General features: G+C 37.3%; 1 protein-coding gene across 6 annotated transcripts in view; it reads left to right on the plus strand.

The window, feature by feature from the left end:
- Positions 1-4,455: 4,455 nt before the first annotated feature.
- Positions 4,456-17,457, plus strand: part of LOC102953269 (protein NipSnap homolog 3A) — a 29,883-nt gene continuing 16,881 nt past the window's right edge. For 4 of the 6 annotated variants that reach the window (XR_006210848.1, XR_006210849.1, XR_006210850.1 and 1 more), the window contains exons 1-6: positions 4,456-4,667; positions 7,576-7,786; positions 9,324-9,479; positions 11,154-11,303; positions 16,195-16,281; positions 16,374-16,547. Coding sequence is in view for 2 of the 6 variants with exons in the window: in XM_042965358.1 (XP_042821292.1) it covers positions 4,608-4,667; positions 7,576-7,786; positions 9,324-9,479; positions 11,154-11,303; positions 16,195-16,281; positions 16,374-16,450 (741 nt within the window). In the remaining 4 variants the exon portion in view is untranslated. Of the gene's footprint in view, positions 4,668-4,822; positions 4,899-7,575; positions 7,787-9,323; positions 9,480-11,153; positions 11,304-16,194; positions 16,282-16,373; positions 16,780-17,457 lie in introns of those variants that run through there. The other 2 variants (XM_042965358.1, XM_042965359.1) reach the window with 2 other exon arrangements.

Below are 17,457 nucleotides of genomic sequence, written 5' to 3' on the forward strand. Positions count from 1 at the left end.
GAATGGGAAAAGATATTTGCAAATGACACATCGGACAAAGGGCTAGTATCCAAAATCTATAAAGAGCTCATCAAACTCCACACCCGAAAAACAAATAACCCAGTGAAGAAATGGGCAGAAAACATGAATAGACACTTCTCTAAAGAAGACATCCGGATGGCCAACAGGCACATGAAAAGATGTTCAACGTCGCTCCTTATCAGGGAAATACAAATCAAAACCACACTCAGATACCACCTTACGCCAGTCAGAGTGGCCAAAATGAAGAAATCAGGAGACTATAGATGCTGGAGAGGATGTGGAGAAACAGGAACCCTCTTGCACTGTTGGTGGGAATGCAAATTGGTGCAGCCGCTCTGGAAAACAGTATGGAGGTTCCTCAGAAAATTAAAAATAGACCTACCCTATGACCCAGCAATAGCACTGCTAGGAATTTATCCAAGGGATACAGGAGTACTGATGCATAGGGGCACTTGTACCCCAATGTTTATAGCGGCACTCTCAACAATAGCCAAATTATGGAAAGAGCCTAAATGTCCATCAACTGATGAATGGATAAAGAAATTGTGGTTTATATACACAATGGAATACTACGTGGCAATGAGAAAAAATGAAATATGGCCTTTTGTAGCAACATGGATGGAACTGGAGAGTGTGATGCTAAGTGAAATAAGCCATACAGAGAAAGACAGATACCATATGGTTTCACTCTTATGTGGATCCTGAGAAACATAACAGAAACCCATGGGGGAGGGGAAGGAAAAAAAAAAAAAAAAAAAGAGGTTAGAGTGGGAGAGAGCCAAAGCATTAGAGACTGTTAAAAACTGAGAACAAACTGAGGGTTGATGGGGGGTGGGAGGGAGGGCAGGGTGGGTGATGGGTATTGAGGAGGGCACCTTTTGGGATGAGCACTGGGTGTTGTATGGAAACCAATTTGACAGTAAATTTCATATATTAAAAAATAAAAAAAATAAAAATTAAAAAAAAAAAAAAAAAGAAAGTGAATGCAATATTTAACACAAAATTCTGGGTTTTGGCTGCTTGAGGCAAGGAGGTTGGGGAAGGTGTTACAGGGAGGAGAATGTGACCAGAAAGGAACACGTATTGGGCTTCTAAATTGCTGACCATATTTGATTTCTTAAGCGTGGTGGCAGGTAACAGGCATTCAATTTATTATTCTCTAAAGTGTACTGACACTTTACATCTACTTTTGTATGTATGATATGTGTTTCATGTTACCTCCTTCGACAGGCAACCTTACTCCACCCAGTCTAAAATAACTATTCAGCTGCTATCACGTTAGCCTATCATAAAATTCCAGATTTATCTAGCTTTGGACTACCTGTCAGAAGTTTAGGATATACAACAATAATTTTCAACATACTTTATGTATCTTCTAGGCAGTTCAGAGATTTGTTTCTAAACAAAATGTCACAGAAAAACATTTCATCTTAAATGCTGCTTGGACACTATTTTCTACCACACATATTTTAAAAATAAATGGTAAAATGAACTGGTTTTACAATCTGGCTTTAAATCTTGGATGTGCCACTTAGCAGCAGTGAACCTCAGAAAATTATTTCTCTCTTAGAACTTTACCTTCTTCACTTGGAGATATAGTTTAACTCACTGGGTTTTGAGGATGATTAAAACCTGTGAGTGAATAGGAAATTGTCTTGGGCACCTTGCAGCACTTACCAATGTTTTCCCTAAGTTATAACCATGAATCACTCTTTACTATCTGTTAAGTATTTTCATTTTGGAAGTTCACTGGCTAGATGCAGCTGATGATAGAGTTTCTATGTATGGCAAAACCACTGTGTAGAAGTCTGGCTCCTTGATTTACCATATACAGAAGAGCTGCCTGCCAACCAGGAAAACTCACTTTAGATTCTTAAGGAACAAGAAGTAAAATATTGTTGTGTCTGAGGCATTATACATTTGGTATCTATTTGTTACAGCAGCTCAGCCTGTCCTATTTAATATATTCTTGAAAACGTAAACCACATTCAGAAGTACCAGATACAGTTGACAAGGTTAGAACCAGTCATAAACAAATTAAGTGAATGACTGCCTATCAAATACTAAGATATCCAGCCTCCCTCCCTTCTCAGTCACAGAAAACTGGCAGTAAGGCTTGTAACTCACAGATGGGAATCTGCAAGTTTCCTCACAGGGGTAACTGACTAGATTTAAGAGAAATGATTTACAGATGGTAACAAATGGGGGTTTTTCCCTCAATGAAATAGAAAACCCTACAGTGAAGCCCGCTATTTGACAAACTCCACTCATGCTCAAAGAGCTTCCAAAAAAAATGTTTTTGGGGCACCTGGGTGGCTCAGTGGGTTAAGCGTCTGACTCTCAATTTCGGTTCAGGTCATGATCCCACGGTTGGTGAGATCAAGCATGGAGCTTGCTTGGGATTCTGTCTCCTTGTCTCTCTGCCCCTCCCCTGCTTGCACTTTCTTTCTCTCTCCCTCTCTCTCTCCCTCCCTCTCTCTCTCTCTAAATAAACATTAAAAAAAGTAGTCTCACTGCAAAATATGAGCTGATAGCCAAGAATTACAAATACAAAAATACCTTAGGAAAAACACTAGTGCCAAGACGAAAACAAATGAAAGAAAACAAAAGAAAACTTGAAATAATTCAGGAAGACCCATTACAATAACTAAAAAAACACAGGGTGGGTGATGGGTATTGAGGAGGGCACCTTTTGGGATGAGCACTGGGTGTTGTATGGAAACCAATTTGACAATAAACTTCATATAGTGAAAAAAAAAGAAATAATTTAATAAATATGGGCTGTATGAGTGAATGAATTGTTAATCCATGGGGAACAGAGTCTAAGAAAATATATTTAAATGTAAAGATCCAGTCCAGGCACAGATGATGCTTTGTTTTGTCTTACTTGGTTAAAAACTAATGCCCATCATACAGAAACACTTATCCCCTCTGGAATTGTATTTTAAAAAGTCTCTCTCCTCTGAACAGATAATTCAAGTCCTTGAAGAAGGCACAACCAATACAACCACAGGTGATATCCCTGTAATAATTCTCTTTTTTTTTAATTTTTTTTAACGTTTATTCATTATTAAGAGATAGAGACTGAGCATGAACAGGGGAGGGGCAGAGAGAGGGGGAGACAGAATCCGAAGCAGGCTCCAGGCTCGGAGCTGGTGGCACAGAGCCTGATGCGGGGCTCAAACTCACAAACTGTGAGATCATGACCTGAGCCAAAGTCGGACGCCCAACCGACTGAGCCACCCAGGCGCTCCAATAATTCTCTATTCTTGATAGTATAAGCAGTATTATTTCAATGTGTGCAACAAGGTAACTATTGGGTAACTGTGTTTGATTATGCATTGTGTAATTATGTGTATTAATGCAATGCAATTAGTAATAAAAATGTAAACAATCTGTAAATTAATGTGACAACTACTTTTAATCCAACCATTGTCAGATGGGGAAGGGAAGGTTATTTTGAAGGAATGGTATATAAGAGACCTAAATCCTCTTTTTCCAAGCAACAGACACTACTGAAAATATCAAGACACACTAGAAAAAGCCTGTAATTTAGAAAAAGAGAATAAAGCATTAGAAGAAACAACTGGAAAATGCTGAGAGTAGTTATTCTGGGGACCAATAATCAGGGATAGGGAGGAAAAGACCCAAGGTCTGGTTCGCTTTTTAAGACTTAGAAAACTATTTGACTTGAAACTATGTATGTTTAACTTTGACTTAAAAAAAAATCTTTTTTAATGTTTATTTTTGAGATTGAGAGAGAAAGAGCTTGAGCGGGTGAGGGGCAAAGAGAGAAGGAGACGCACAATCCCAAGCAGGCTCCAGGCTATGAGCTGTCAGCACAGAGCCCAACGTGGGAATCGAAGTCACCAACTGCAAGATCATGACCTGAGCCAGAGCCCAACGTTTAGCCAACTGAGCCACCCAGACACCCCCCACTGGCTTTTGAATACCTAGTTCGGGACCCCCATTCCAATGAGCTCCTGAAAAATGCAATTTCAAATCATTAAGAGCCTTACAAGATCATGCTGCGGTGGCAATTAGAGAACCACCATGCATTTAATGAGGAGAAGTGAAGCCTCCCTGGTCTTGACGTTTAAGTCACCCCGACTAAAAATGAACAAGGACAAAAACCTCCACGATTTCCAACGCACAGCATTATAATATGCACGCATCATACTTCCTTCCCAAAGGACAAACTCACATTCTGCGCACGAACTTTAAGAACTGTGCGCAACCGCGCGTGGAGACTAGCTGATGGGCTCAGAAAGGTGGCACAGGAACGCTCTCCGCGTTCAGCTAATCCTAACGCCCCTCTGACGTTTGGGTGAGAACGTCTGAGGAAACAAACGTTGGGCCGGAGGGGGCAGGGGCCCGAACGTGACGCCCACGGACGACGCCAGCCAACCCGGCGGTGCCGCCGCGCCTCCCGGCACCAGAGGCGGAGCTGCCGCCGAGGAGTCCCGCCCCAGCCTGCGTCGGCCAGTAGCTCGGTCGCTGCTCTTTTCCAGGCGGGTTAGCCCTACCAGGAGGAACCGAAGACAGAATACTGGCTGGCTGGCCCTCCCAGCGCTCGCAGCCGCGCCATGCTCGTCCTCCGAAGCGGCCTGACTAAAGCTCTGGCTGCGCGGACGCTCGCGCCTCAGGTACCGGCCGCGGAGACGTGCCCACGCCGTGCCTTGGGGGAGGGGAGGGACATCAGCGAGGAGCTCGAGGTCCCGCGCAAGCGCTTCCCGGCTGCGCTCCCAGACTTACGAGCGTCGCGCAATGGCCCAGTCGGTTCCCGCCCCAAATTGTTCTAGTGCACGTCTGAGAACCGGAAGTGGGGTCACGGGACTCGCGGGAACATGGAGGCGCAGTTCAGGGAGGGTCCGCTGGTCAGTATCGCCTCCAGGCCGTTTCGCGAGCAGCCGCGAATGGGATTTTTCTGGCCTACGTGCCAGGCGTCTCTGAGGACACCCTTGAAGCTCCCGCTGCTTCGTTCTTGCCGCCCAGCCCCCTGCGGTCGCCACGTTGAGGCCGGTGCCCGGTGCTTGCTGATCGAGCCTTTTCTATTTACCGTTTGACAAGCCACCGCCCTCCCCGCCCCCCCCCCCCACCCCGCGACGAAAGGTAGAGGAGAAATAGGTCAACTAGTAGTTGGCGACCGAAGTGACCTCCCTTGTTTAAACGAAGTGTACACAGCGAGCTTTTTGCAGAGAACCTGGAAGAGAAGGCCCAGGGTGCGGGTCGTGGAGCGTCCAGCCCAGCCTCCCACTGTTTCCTGTGGGTCGTGTCCGAGGCAGGCAGGGTTAGGAACCTCAGAGCAGATACGGTAACAGCCTCATTTACCCTTGAATGAGAAACGTGCACAACAGATTTTTGTGATTCAGCCTTAACTGTTGGGAACCCGCCTATCTGTCAGTCTACAGTGTTTTTTTCCTTTGGATATTTAGGCTTGTACTTCTTTCTCGAAAGGTACATAGGAAGGGAATTAACCTACTCTAGAGACTGACTTTCTGGTGAAGACTGAAGAAGAACCAGTAATGGCCCATTCACCCAAGATTAGCAATAGTCTTTATCCTTCTGATCCACACTTTTCTGGGGCAGGGCCAAAAGTTATTCCTTACAACTTTATTCTGGACTGTGACTTTATTATTCTGGACTGTGACTTTACTAGATGTCAGCCAAGTGTTCTCTTTTAATTGAATGTAAGTGCTGCTGAAAATGAGCCCTAACCTGAAGATAAGGGAGCCTGGAACACTTATGAATCCTACCCCATAAATAATTGTAGTTTCTGCCCTTTGACAAAAATCACCTCCCCACAAGCACACACGCTTACCTCACTGCTGTTACCTTTCCCTGGGCTTTTCCTCTAATTGTTTCTTATTTGAAAAATAATAAAACTATGTGCCTTTGACCACATATTTGTTTCCAAATACAAATTCTCTGAAAAATAACATAAAAGCAATTGTTATAAATACCCAACGTTCCGTTTTCTAATATATTTTATTTATACTACTTTTTAAACTATAACACTAGTCAGTTGTTTATTTGCATAACATTCTTTCATTAAAATTTGATTAAAATGACACAAGCATGTCCAGCAAAAATAGAAGTATCTGCAATTGTTTTTGGTGGGAATACTTGCTTTCCAAGTAAGCTTAGATACTTGGGCAATAGGAACAGAAATCATAGGGGACATGAATGGAATGAACTCAAGTATATAATTATGACTTTATACACAAAATATATTTAAAAATTGTGTGTTTTAACCTAAATTATGTCAGATAAAGAAGCCTACTAGTTTCATTTGGTATATCAGGGAGTCAAAAAAGCCCAAAATTAGTCCATAACTCTGTACCAAAACTTACTTCATTTATTTACTTAATTTATTTATAAAGTAGGCTCCATGCCCAAAGTGGGACTTGAACTCATGATCCTAAGATTGAGAGTCACATGTTCTACTGACTGAGCCAGCCAGGCACTCGTGTACCACTACTTTTAATAGATAATTCTTATTAATAAGTTTTATAAAATTGGGACATGATAGCCAAACCTATAGTAAGAAAGATTTGTAAATGCAAATACCATCATAATATATGTGCATGTGTATGCATACACATAAATACATATACAGAAGATAATCTCTGCATGTCCTAGCTAAGGTCATTTAGACTTAGAGGACTAATTTAGAAGAAAAATTTATATAGATAGCATATGACTAATGCAAAAAGAACTTAGTGGTTCTTAAAAGATATTTTCGTCAATCTGGTATAATTGGATGGATTAAATGCCCTTCTTCACATTGCATCTATAATTAAACCTAATAGTGATTCAGACAATTCTAACTCATTGATTTTTCCTTTATAGCATTCATACAGTCTACCACCATAGTATAATGTGGTTATAGTATAGTATAATGCATATATAACCCATGGATAGATTATAGCTTCCTTTAGCATCAAAGTCCATTCCTGTCCTTACCAGGGATCTACTTCATTAGATGTGATAAATACTTTGACCTGAATAGCATTTTTTATTTTTAAGAAAAACCTAAAAAAGGGTTTTTTGCTAAGACATTTCCATTTCACCTTCCATAACACCTGCATATTTTATAGCTATTTAATTGCATAACTGTATAGTTATAGTAGTATATAGTATAACATATAGTGTTGACTGAAAACAGAATATTGGCTAAATAGGGTAAGACATTTGCAAGTTTATTAGAATCCTAATTGTAGTTCTTGAGTAAAGGACTTTTATTAAGACTTCATTGCCTTCTTACGATAAAATTCATGAAAAAGTGGCTACAGTAGATCCCTGCTAAGAAACAGTAGCTATATAATTCAGCATACTTAAGAGTAGTTGTCTGAAAAAAAAAAAAAAAAAAAAAGAGTAGTTGTCTGTATTGACATCTCTCTAAACAAATGTCTAAGGACAGATGACAACAGTGGTACAAATATGGATTATGAGTCTAATGAGTATCCCTTGTTTCTAGATTCAGATTTGGTTGTAACAGTATTATAAACCCTGCCTTCCCAAAATATTTAAATTTGCCTTATCTTTCTTCAGGTGCACTCATCTTTTGCTACGGGCCCAAGACAATATGATGGAACATTCTATGAATTTCGTACTTATTATTTTAAGCCCTCAAAGATGAATGAGTTTCTGGAAAACCTTAAGAAAAACATACATCTTCGGACAGCTCACTCTGAATTGGTTGGATCCTGGAGTGTAGAATTTGGAGGCAAAATGAATAAAGTGTTTCATATTTGGAAGTATGGTATGGTTTTTCCAGCTTAAGGGTTCAGTATAGATTTTTGTTCTGTTAAGTGTTACATGATGCTTAGCTCTTGGATCTAGATTAGTATAAATACCCACAGGTTAAATTAAACTTTTGAAATGGGAAACAACAGTAAAAAATGAATTCAGTAATTCCTCCTCCCAGGGGTACACCTTTAACAACCCTTTGCCCAAATCCTTATGTTACCATAAATGGGAAAGTGTGGCATCTCATATTTCAAATCATAAAATTGTGAACTAGACTTTAGTTCTCAGAAAAATTATAAATGGCTTATGGTAAGGATGAGTTATGAAAAAAATATAGCAGGGGTTGTAAGAACCAAGTAGGTTAATATCATAAAGGATGGGAGAGTAATTCCTTCTTATTGTTGAAATTTAATAGTCAAAGAAGAACAGGTTACAGGAATCCCCGGAATGTGTGTTACTCCAGTGTCTAATCTTTGTGAAGTCCACATCAGGACTTGATGAAACCCAAAGAATTTCAATACTTCACTTAATGTTTAATCATCAGTGTCCAAAGTTAATAGTCATGAAGTACTTTAATATGAAAAATGTTCATTCTGTATTTAACATGGCCATAGTTTAGGGGTTCTCCATACAGTAATAGAACAAATCCCATTAAAGCACAATTTTTGTTTTAATATGCCACCAGTGGACTCATGTCCATTTAAAAAATCACCAGTCAGGTCCTGATATAACTCACTTAAGCTCTTAAGATGCCCTGCATAAACCATAGAAAAACTTCTTATCATTAGTCTTACTGAGGCCCTAAAAGTAAATATAATACTAGGCCTAAATGTTAGTAAATATTTGAGTAACAAACGTAAGAGAAAAAAATACTGGGTAAAAAGAATGGTGATCCTAAGAAAGAGAATCAGCATGATTTCTTTGGAAGCTATTCAAAGAAGATGCTAAAAAAGCACATATTCCTTTTATTTATGTTAAATTTAATACAGAGTGTACCTTGACCTGAGCACACACCACCACCACCACCACCATCACCACTACCACTACCACCAAAGAATAATAGTCTTTCTCTAAACTGGCACTATAGTTTAAATGTCTCAAACAATAAGAATAATATCTATTGAGTGCTATCCAGGTGTCAAACACTGCTCAAAGCACCTTTCATATAGTAATTCATTTAACCTGCACAGAAACCCTGGAGGGAGATACTATATCATTATTCCCATTTCACAGAGTAAGAAACAGGCACAGAAAGATTCAATAACTTAACCTAAGTCACACAACTACCTACTAGAGAATAGTTTATAAACCCCACCATATGATGTTATCATTAGTTGTTTAAATTCCTACTCCCCTTTTAGAGCATGAGAAACTTAAGGACAGATGTCATATCTATTTATGTTGGTATCTCCAGTGATTTAACAGTGTCCTTACACGGCCTCAGTGAACATTTGCTGAATTGAATGAAATCCAAAAAAAAAAAAAAAAAAAAAAAGGTATAGGTGATTTTAAATAAATTTTTACTTTTACTACTCCTTTTCTTCCCATAGATAATTTTGCTCACCGAACTGAAGTTCGGAAAGCCCTGGCCAAAAATAAAGATTGGCAACAATTTCTCATTCCAAATCTGGCTCTCATAGATGAACAAGAGTTTGAGATTACTTACCTGGTGCCATGGTGCAAATTAGAAAAGCCTGCAAAAGAAGGTAAGTCCTTCCCTCTTAGTTACTTTGAATTTTGATGGAGAAAGTACTACAGATTTCAAGCTATAAAAACTACACTTCCATAGGGAAAAATAATCCCCTGTGTTTTATATAGGAATATATTATAGAGATAAAAATGAATTTTAACTCGTTGCTTATTAAAACAATGAACATTGAATAATGAAGTTGGTTTTTTCCCCCCAATTTGGAAAAGCCCTTAAAGTTGAGGTATGAGTATAAAAAGTTGAATAGGGAGTAAAGTTTGAAAAGTTGGGGGCTGGAAGCAGAGAAAACATGTTCCGGCAAGTGAAAGATAAGGTATGAAATTTTGTCATAGTTGGTTTTTTTTTTTTTTATACACACAAATTACGGTTAATCTTAAAATATTAAGGATATTTTTGCTTATAAGACTTTTAGGGGACTTAAATTGTTAAGCTGTATTACTGTAGTTTAACATTTTTGTTTTCCTTTTCTCATTTTGAAAATAATTACTAAAGATTTCTCTTCTTGCTGATTTCACTTTCTTGCTCACTTAAGGAAATATTTAACATAGTTTTAAACAAAGGTCAGCTTTTTAAAAAGCATTAACTAATTGAATTTTATTTTATTCCCTCCATTATTCCCAACTTTGTAGTATATTTTAGATTATCCGAGATTTGAAAAGTCTTGTTTGGATCCTAATCCACCTAGACCTCCTCACAGGCTTTCAGCACTATCTAAATGAACTTAAGTGGCTTCTTGGACAGTGTCAAATCTTGGTTTTCTTCCTCTGCTGTTCATAACTCTTTAGTAACTTTGTACTTTTATTCCTTTTTCTTCTCAAAGCTACTTGTCCCTAGTTCCTTTTTCTTTACCTGCACCTTACCTCTGACCAGAAGGTAGAATGCTTTTCAGATGTTTATCTGGCTATTTAGGAACAATAAAATCATCTCGTTCAGTTTTGGATTTTTTTCCTAACACTCAAAAACTCAGACAAGACTGGCTCCATCGTTTGTTCCTATTAGAAATGGAATCATATAGGGGGAAGTTATATAAACAAAAAAGTATTACCTCTTAAAATTAGAAAGAAGAGGAAATACAGGAGATCAGAGAAGTCTTTTCTAATTCATTTCTTACCTAAAAGTGCAGATTCAGGCAGCTCAGAAACCTAATCCTAATGTAAATTTTCAATATTTTATTGACAAAATTTATAACAGTATTTCAGATAATAGCTTAATACATCTTCCCAATTTTGTCTTTTTTTTTTTAATGTTTATTTATTTTTGAGAGAGGGTGAGAGGGACAGAATTCAAGTGGTGGAGGGTCAGAAAGAGAGGGAGACACAAAATCCAAAGCAGGCTCCAAGCTCTGAGCTGTCAGCACAGAGCCTGACACGGGGCTCGAACTCACGACTGTGAGATCATGACCTGAACTGAAGTCCTGTGCTTAACCGACTGAGCCATCCAGGCGTGCTCCCATTTTTGTCTTTCTGTATAAGCTTAACAGCTGATCCTTAAACTTGGACAAGGACCTGCTAAACATAAAAGCAAGGAAAAATAATGCCACAATTCATGTGTACAGTTGTGTGATCCTCCAAATCTGTGTACGCAGATTAGCCTTCCAGTTGAACCAGACTAACCTGATTAGAAATTTCCTGAATATCTTTTGTAAAATAATTGCTTTTCCTCCCTATTCTAGGAGTCTATGAGCTGGTTATTTTTCAGATGAAACCAGGTGGGCCAGCTCTGTGGGGTGACGCATTTAGAAGGGCACTTAACGCCCATGTGGATCTAGGCTACTCAAAACTAGTCGGAGTTTTCCACACAGAATATGGAGCACTCAACAGAGGTACAGTTGTCTATTTCTTCTGTGAAATTGCAAAGTATATTGGTGATCTACTAAATTTCTTGGGTCAGTTTCTCTCTTTTCTTCATTATAGCATATATTTAAATTTTTATTGCCAGAGTTTTAGGATTTCTGTAATTTTAAACGTTGAAAAAAACCTGTTTTTTATCCTCTTTGTTTAGAATGTTAACACTTCATGAAGTGTTTTTCAAATGTTGAATTACTATTTTCCATGACACATCAGAATTCTGAAAAACTGCAAAGAGCCTCAGGAATATATCTGTTCTTTCATCTTTTTTTTCCTCTAAGTTTACTTTTGTTGGCTTTTTAAAATAACATTTCTTGGGGTAGGAAGATTGTCCTTGAATGAAAAAGTAATACATATTTTCACACATACTAAATACACGGACATACCCTAAAGCGGGGAAAGCATTTCCCACTACTTAGAGATAATGCTGTTAGTATTTTGGTCTATATAGGTCATTTGTGTGTGTGTGTGTGTGTGTGTGTGTGTGTGTGTGTGTGTGTGTGTGTATATATATATATATATATATATATACACACATACATATATATATATACATACACACATATACATATATACATACACACACAAGTATCTACACACATTCATATATATATATATGTGAATGACATAGGAGTAAGATCAAAATGTTATTTGATATATATATACATGCTACAAATAATGCATATGCATTGGGGTGCCTGGATGGCTCAGTTGGTTAAGTGTACAACTCTTGATATTGGCTCAGGTCATGATCTCATGGTCGTGGAATCGAGCCCTGTGTCAGGCTCTGCACTAAGTGGAGCCTGCTTGGGATTCTGTCTCCCCCTCTCTCTCTCTCTGCCCCTCCCTGACTCACTCATGCACACATGTACTCCCTCTCTCTCAAAATAAACAAACTTAAAATAAATGACCTCTTAAACACTTCAGTGCAGATATACATAGCATACAGATAAATATACATACCTGTATTAATTATTTATTCATTCATTCATTCATTCATTTTTAAAGTTTACTTAAGTGATCTCTACACCTAGTTTGGGCCTCGAACTCACAACACCAAGATCAATAATTGCATGTTCTTCCCACTGAGCCAGGCAGGCATCCCCTCAACTGATTTTGAAACATCTGTTTGGAGCATTTAACTTTTAAAGTTGAAAGTTATTACAGTCAGAATTTCAGAGAGTGTTTTGTGGCAAACTCTTAAAAATGTATGTAAAGTTCATCTGGAAGGATAAAAACTAAGAATAGCTAGTAAAATATTTGAAAGACTCATTATATCCATTTGCCTCCTCATCTTCCTCACTTGAATGTCCAATGGACATCTCAAACCTAACATATTCAAAGCTGACCTTCTGATCTTTACCCAGAAATTTAACTTCTAGTAATATATCCTGTGAAAATAATCAGAATACACAGAAAAAGATATTTTGGTTGGAAAATATATGAAGAGAAAATTATGAAAATTACTAGATGTCTAGCTCACACCATATACTAAACTAGACTTAAAATGGATTATAGATTTCAGTATAGACAGAAAGAAGTCATAGAATTACTAAAGTAAAATATAAATGTATTTAATGATATGGATGAGAACTGTATTTCTAAGCCAAAAAACAAAGAAACAGTAAAAGAAAAAAATCAATTGATGATTTTATTTTTTAATCAAAAAAATGTATATTTTTTCAAGAATAGAATTTAGTGATTCATCACTTACATATAACACCCAGTGCTCATCCCAACCAGTGTCTTCCTTAATGCCCCTCACCCCTTTAGCCCTTCCCCCCCACCCAACAACTTTGTTTGTTCTCTGTATTTAGGAGTCTCTTTTGGTTTGTCTCCTTCTGTTTTTATATTATTTTTGCTTCCCTTACCTTATGTTCATCTGTTTTTATCTTAAATTCCACATGAGTGAAATCATCTAATATTTGTCTTTCCCTGACTTATTTTGCTTAGCATAATGCATTCTAGTTCCATCCATGTTGTTGCAAGTGGCAAGATTTCATTCTTTTTGATCACCAAGTAATATTCCATTGGAAAAAAAAATAATATATATATACACACCATATATTTTTATCCATTCATCAGTCAATGGACATTTGGGCTCTTTCCATACTTCGGCTATTGTCAGTAGTAATGCTATAAACATTGGGGTACATGTGCTCCTATAAATCATCATTTTTGCATCCTTTAGATAAATACCTATTAGTGCAATTGCTGGGTTGTAGGGTAGTTCTATTTTTAATTTTTTGAGGAACCTCCTAATACTGTATTCCAGAGTGGCTGCACAAGTTTGCATTCCGACCAACAGTGTAGAGTGGTTCCCCATTCTCCATATCGTTGCCAACATCTGTTGTTGCCAGAGTTGTTAATTTTAGCCATTCTGACATGTGTGAGGTGGTATCCCATTGTGGTTTTGATTTATATTTCCTTGATGATGAGTGACATTGGGCATTTTTTCATGTGTCTTTTAGCCATCTGGATGTCTTCTTTGGAAAAGTGTCTACTCATGTCTTTTGCCCATTTCTTCACTGGATTATTTGTTTTTTTGGGGTGGATGATTTTATTTTTAAAAGGCTCAGGGGCACCTGGGTGTCTCAGTTGGTTGAGTGTCTGACTCTTGATCTCAACTCAGGTCTTGATCTCAGGGCCTTAAGTTTAAGTCCCACATTGGGCTCCACACTGGGAATGAAGCCTACTTAAAAAAATAAAAAGGGGCACCTGGGTAGCTCAGTTGGTTGAGCTTCTGACTCTCGGTTTTGGCCCAAGTCATGATCCCAGGGTCTTGGGATCAAGCCCTGCATTGGGCTCTGTGCTGAGTATGGAACTTGCTTAAAATTTTCTCTCTCTGCCCCTCTCCCCTGCTCATTCTATCTCTCTAAAAGAATTAAAAATAAAAACAAAAAGGCTCAATTTTTCTGCATGCCCCAAAGCACCTTAAGTAAAATTCAAAAGCAAAGAGAAAAATGAAGACTTATACAAAGGTAGACCTACAAATGACTACTAAAGAAGATACAGATTAAGACAATAATCCGATGCCATTTTTACCTAATAAAGACATATTTATATATAGTATTTGATAAATTGGGAAAAGTAAGTACTCATATACTGTGTAGGGTTCATACTGTCTTAATCATTTCCCGAAAGTTGGCAATAAAGATAAAAGGTTTAATTTTTAAATTATTTTTGCCAATATTCTAGGAAACATGCATAGATGTGTAGTGTGTTAGGTTATATAGGAAGGAAGTTTGAAAGGATGTAAATGATATTAATGATGATGTTAATGTTTATTAAGTCTTATTTTTTTTATAGTGGGCATATATAACTTTTATAAGAAAAAACTACTGAAAACATGTGTGCCCAGTTTTTAATCTTAAATTCATTCTCAGAACAGCAGAGAAAGAGTAATATGCGGAGTACTCAGGACATAATTTCTGGAGGACAGTTACAGTATGTACACTATACATGTAGAATTATATATAAAATACTCTTTGGTTCTCTCAGTTTAAATTTTAGGAGTTTATATTGAGGAAATAATCAGATCCAGATTGCCTGGGTTTGAATCCCAGCTTCACCACTTACTGTCTTTGTGACTTAGCATGAGTTACTTAACCTTATGGTGCCTTACATTGCTCATCAATAAAATAATAATCATAACCTAAGAGTATTGTGAAAATTAAATGAGTTAATACATGCAGTACTCTTAGAATGAGGCCTGGCATATAGTAAGCACCCAATAAATGTTAGTAGTAGTTGTCTTTGACATTGTTATTATAGATCTACATGTAGCTGCTGCTCTCAGTCTATGGCTGCATTACTTACAATAAGGAAACACTGGAAACAGTGTGGTATGACCCTATGTGTATATGGAAAGAGATACACCAAAATAGAAAAGTGGTTATTTTAGGGTGGTAGGATTAGAAATGATTCCTGCTTCCTTTTTATCTCCATTTTCTAAAATCTGTACAGCTAATGTGTATTACATTTAGTCATATCAGTATTCTGTAGAATCCTGAAATATTTTGAATAATGTAAATAATTAGCAATAAGGTATTGGGATAAAAAAAGTTGTCACAAGGAGGCATTCACAGAGCCATTAAAAATTAAGGTTACTACCATGGAAAATACACACTGTTGATTTTTAAAAATATTCCTAAGCATAGTATACATTTTACTAATTTCATTTTACTAATTTTTTAAAGAAATACACTAAATATTAATAGAGGTTTTCTCTAAGTAGTTAAAATTATGCTACTTTTATTTATTCATTTTTTAAATTTTAGTTTAGGGAGAGAGAGAGAAAGAGAGCACAAGGGAGTGGGGGAGAGGGATAGAGAGTGTGAGAGAGAGAGAGGGAGGGAGAATCTTAAGCAGGCTCACCCTCAGCACAGAGCCCAACGTGGGGCTCTCTCACGACTGTAAGATCATGACCTAAGCTGAAATCAAGAGTCAGACACTCAAGCAACTGAGCTACCCAAGCACTCCCAAATTATGCTTTTAATTTTTTTATATCATCCACATTTTTAGTAATGAACATTTTTGTTATAATCTTGCTTTTTTTTTTAAATAAAAATAGAACATAGTAGGACATCATAAAACTTGGGTCCAGCCTTGATTGTGTCTTTTAGTGCTGTTACTTACTTTTTCTCTCCAGCTATCTGTTTTTTCAACTATAAAACTTTAAAAGTTTGATTGATTTATCAATTTCTCTCCCAAATCCCTGACCCCTCCGAAATCTTACTAACATACTTAATTTTACCTTTTTGATATTCACCATGAATAAGACTTAATGTTTCTGATTAATTTTTTGTATTTCTTACTTGTAGTAACGCCATGGTGTTTAGAATCTATTTTTGGTTATTTCTGCAGTTCATGTTCTTTGGTGGAATGAGAGTGCAGACAGTCGTGCAGCTGGGAGACATCAGTCTCATGAGGATCCCAGAGTTGTGGCAGCTGGTAAGCTATTTCACTAGGCATGAATTATTCGTACAACAAATCTCATTTAGTCAATAACTTTATATGCCTTCTTATGAAATGCTTTTTTGCAGTTCGGGAGAGTGTCAATTACCTCGTGTCTCAACAGAATATGCTTCTGCTTCCTACATCATTTTCACCTTTGAAATAGTTTTCCACTGAAAGACAAAGCATTGCATTAACTGCTATAAGATGTGTCTGCTAATGGTGCTTAAATTCTCCCAAGAGATTCTTTTATTTGGAAGATGGTAAGTGAATTTGCTAGGTCTCTGCACTTTTAAAGCCACCTCTACCTCCTTCATCTTTTCCTTTCCACTTGAGGAAATAGTTCATTTTCCCCTTGGCATTTCTGTGTCTGTTACACATTAGAAATACTTGCCACTACTTGAGGATTTTGATTTTTCATTTGTTTCGGAATATCCCTTGTAATCTATTTTGACAACCAGACTCTGCTTTTATAGCACTTTCTTAAATTCAAGTGATGGAGGGTGGGAGGGAGGGGGAGGGTAGGTGATGGGTATTGAGGAGGGCACCTGTTGGGATGAGCACTGGGTATTGTATGGAAACCAATTTGACAATAAATTTCATATTAAAAATAAAATAAAATAAAAGTTACTTTGAAAAAAAAAGTCACCCACATAATCCCATCTAAAAAAAAATTCAAGTGATGATTTTACATTTCTGTGGCTGATATTTTTAAATTATTTGTATATAATACCTTTTCATCATGTCTGTTTTTTTGAACTTTAAAATCTTTTTTGCCCAGTAGTGTTTATTTTGTGATCACATGGGATTCCTAAGAATCTAAGGTCAAACATGTTTCTTTACTTTGACCAAGTAATGTCACTATGTCATTTTTATTAATTACAGTTTTCACATTAATTATGAGTCACTCTAACTTGGAATATAATGTAATTAGGTCTCAGTGTTAAAAAACTTCAGAAGACTTGTTTTATGTGCCGAAATGTGTTCATTTATAGTTAATTTTTGTTCATTTTCGATCACTAAGATAGTTGGGACAGTTCTGTTTTAAAGAGATCTTTATGGTTATGGAAATGGTTGCCTGAATAAAAGCCTACATATCCATTCTGCAGGGTTTTATTTGTGTTTTGTATTTGTATTATCTTCTCTAGAGCTTTTATAATGTCGCTATAGGGT

This window comes from Panthera tigris, chromosome D4, assembly GCF_018350195.1.
Source record: "Panthera tigris isolate Pti1 chromosome D4, P.tigris_Pti1_mat1.1, whole genome shotgun sequence".
NCBI lineage: Eukaryota > Metazoa > Chordata > Mammalia > Carnivora > Felidae > Panthera > Panthera tigris.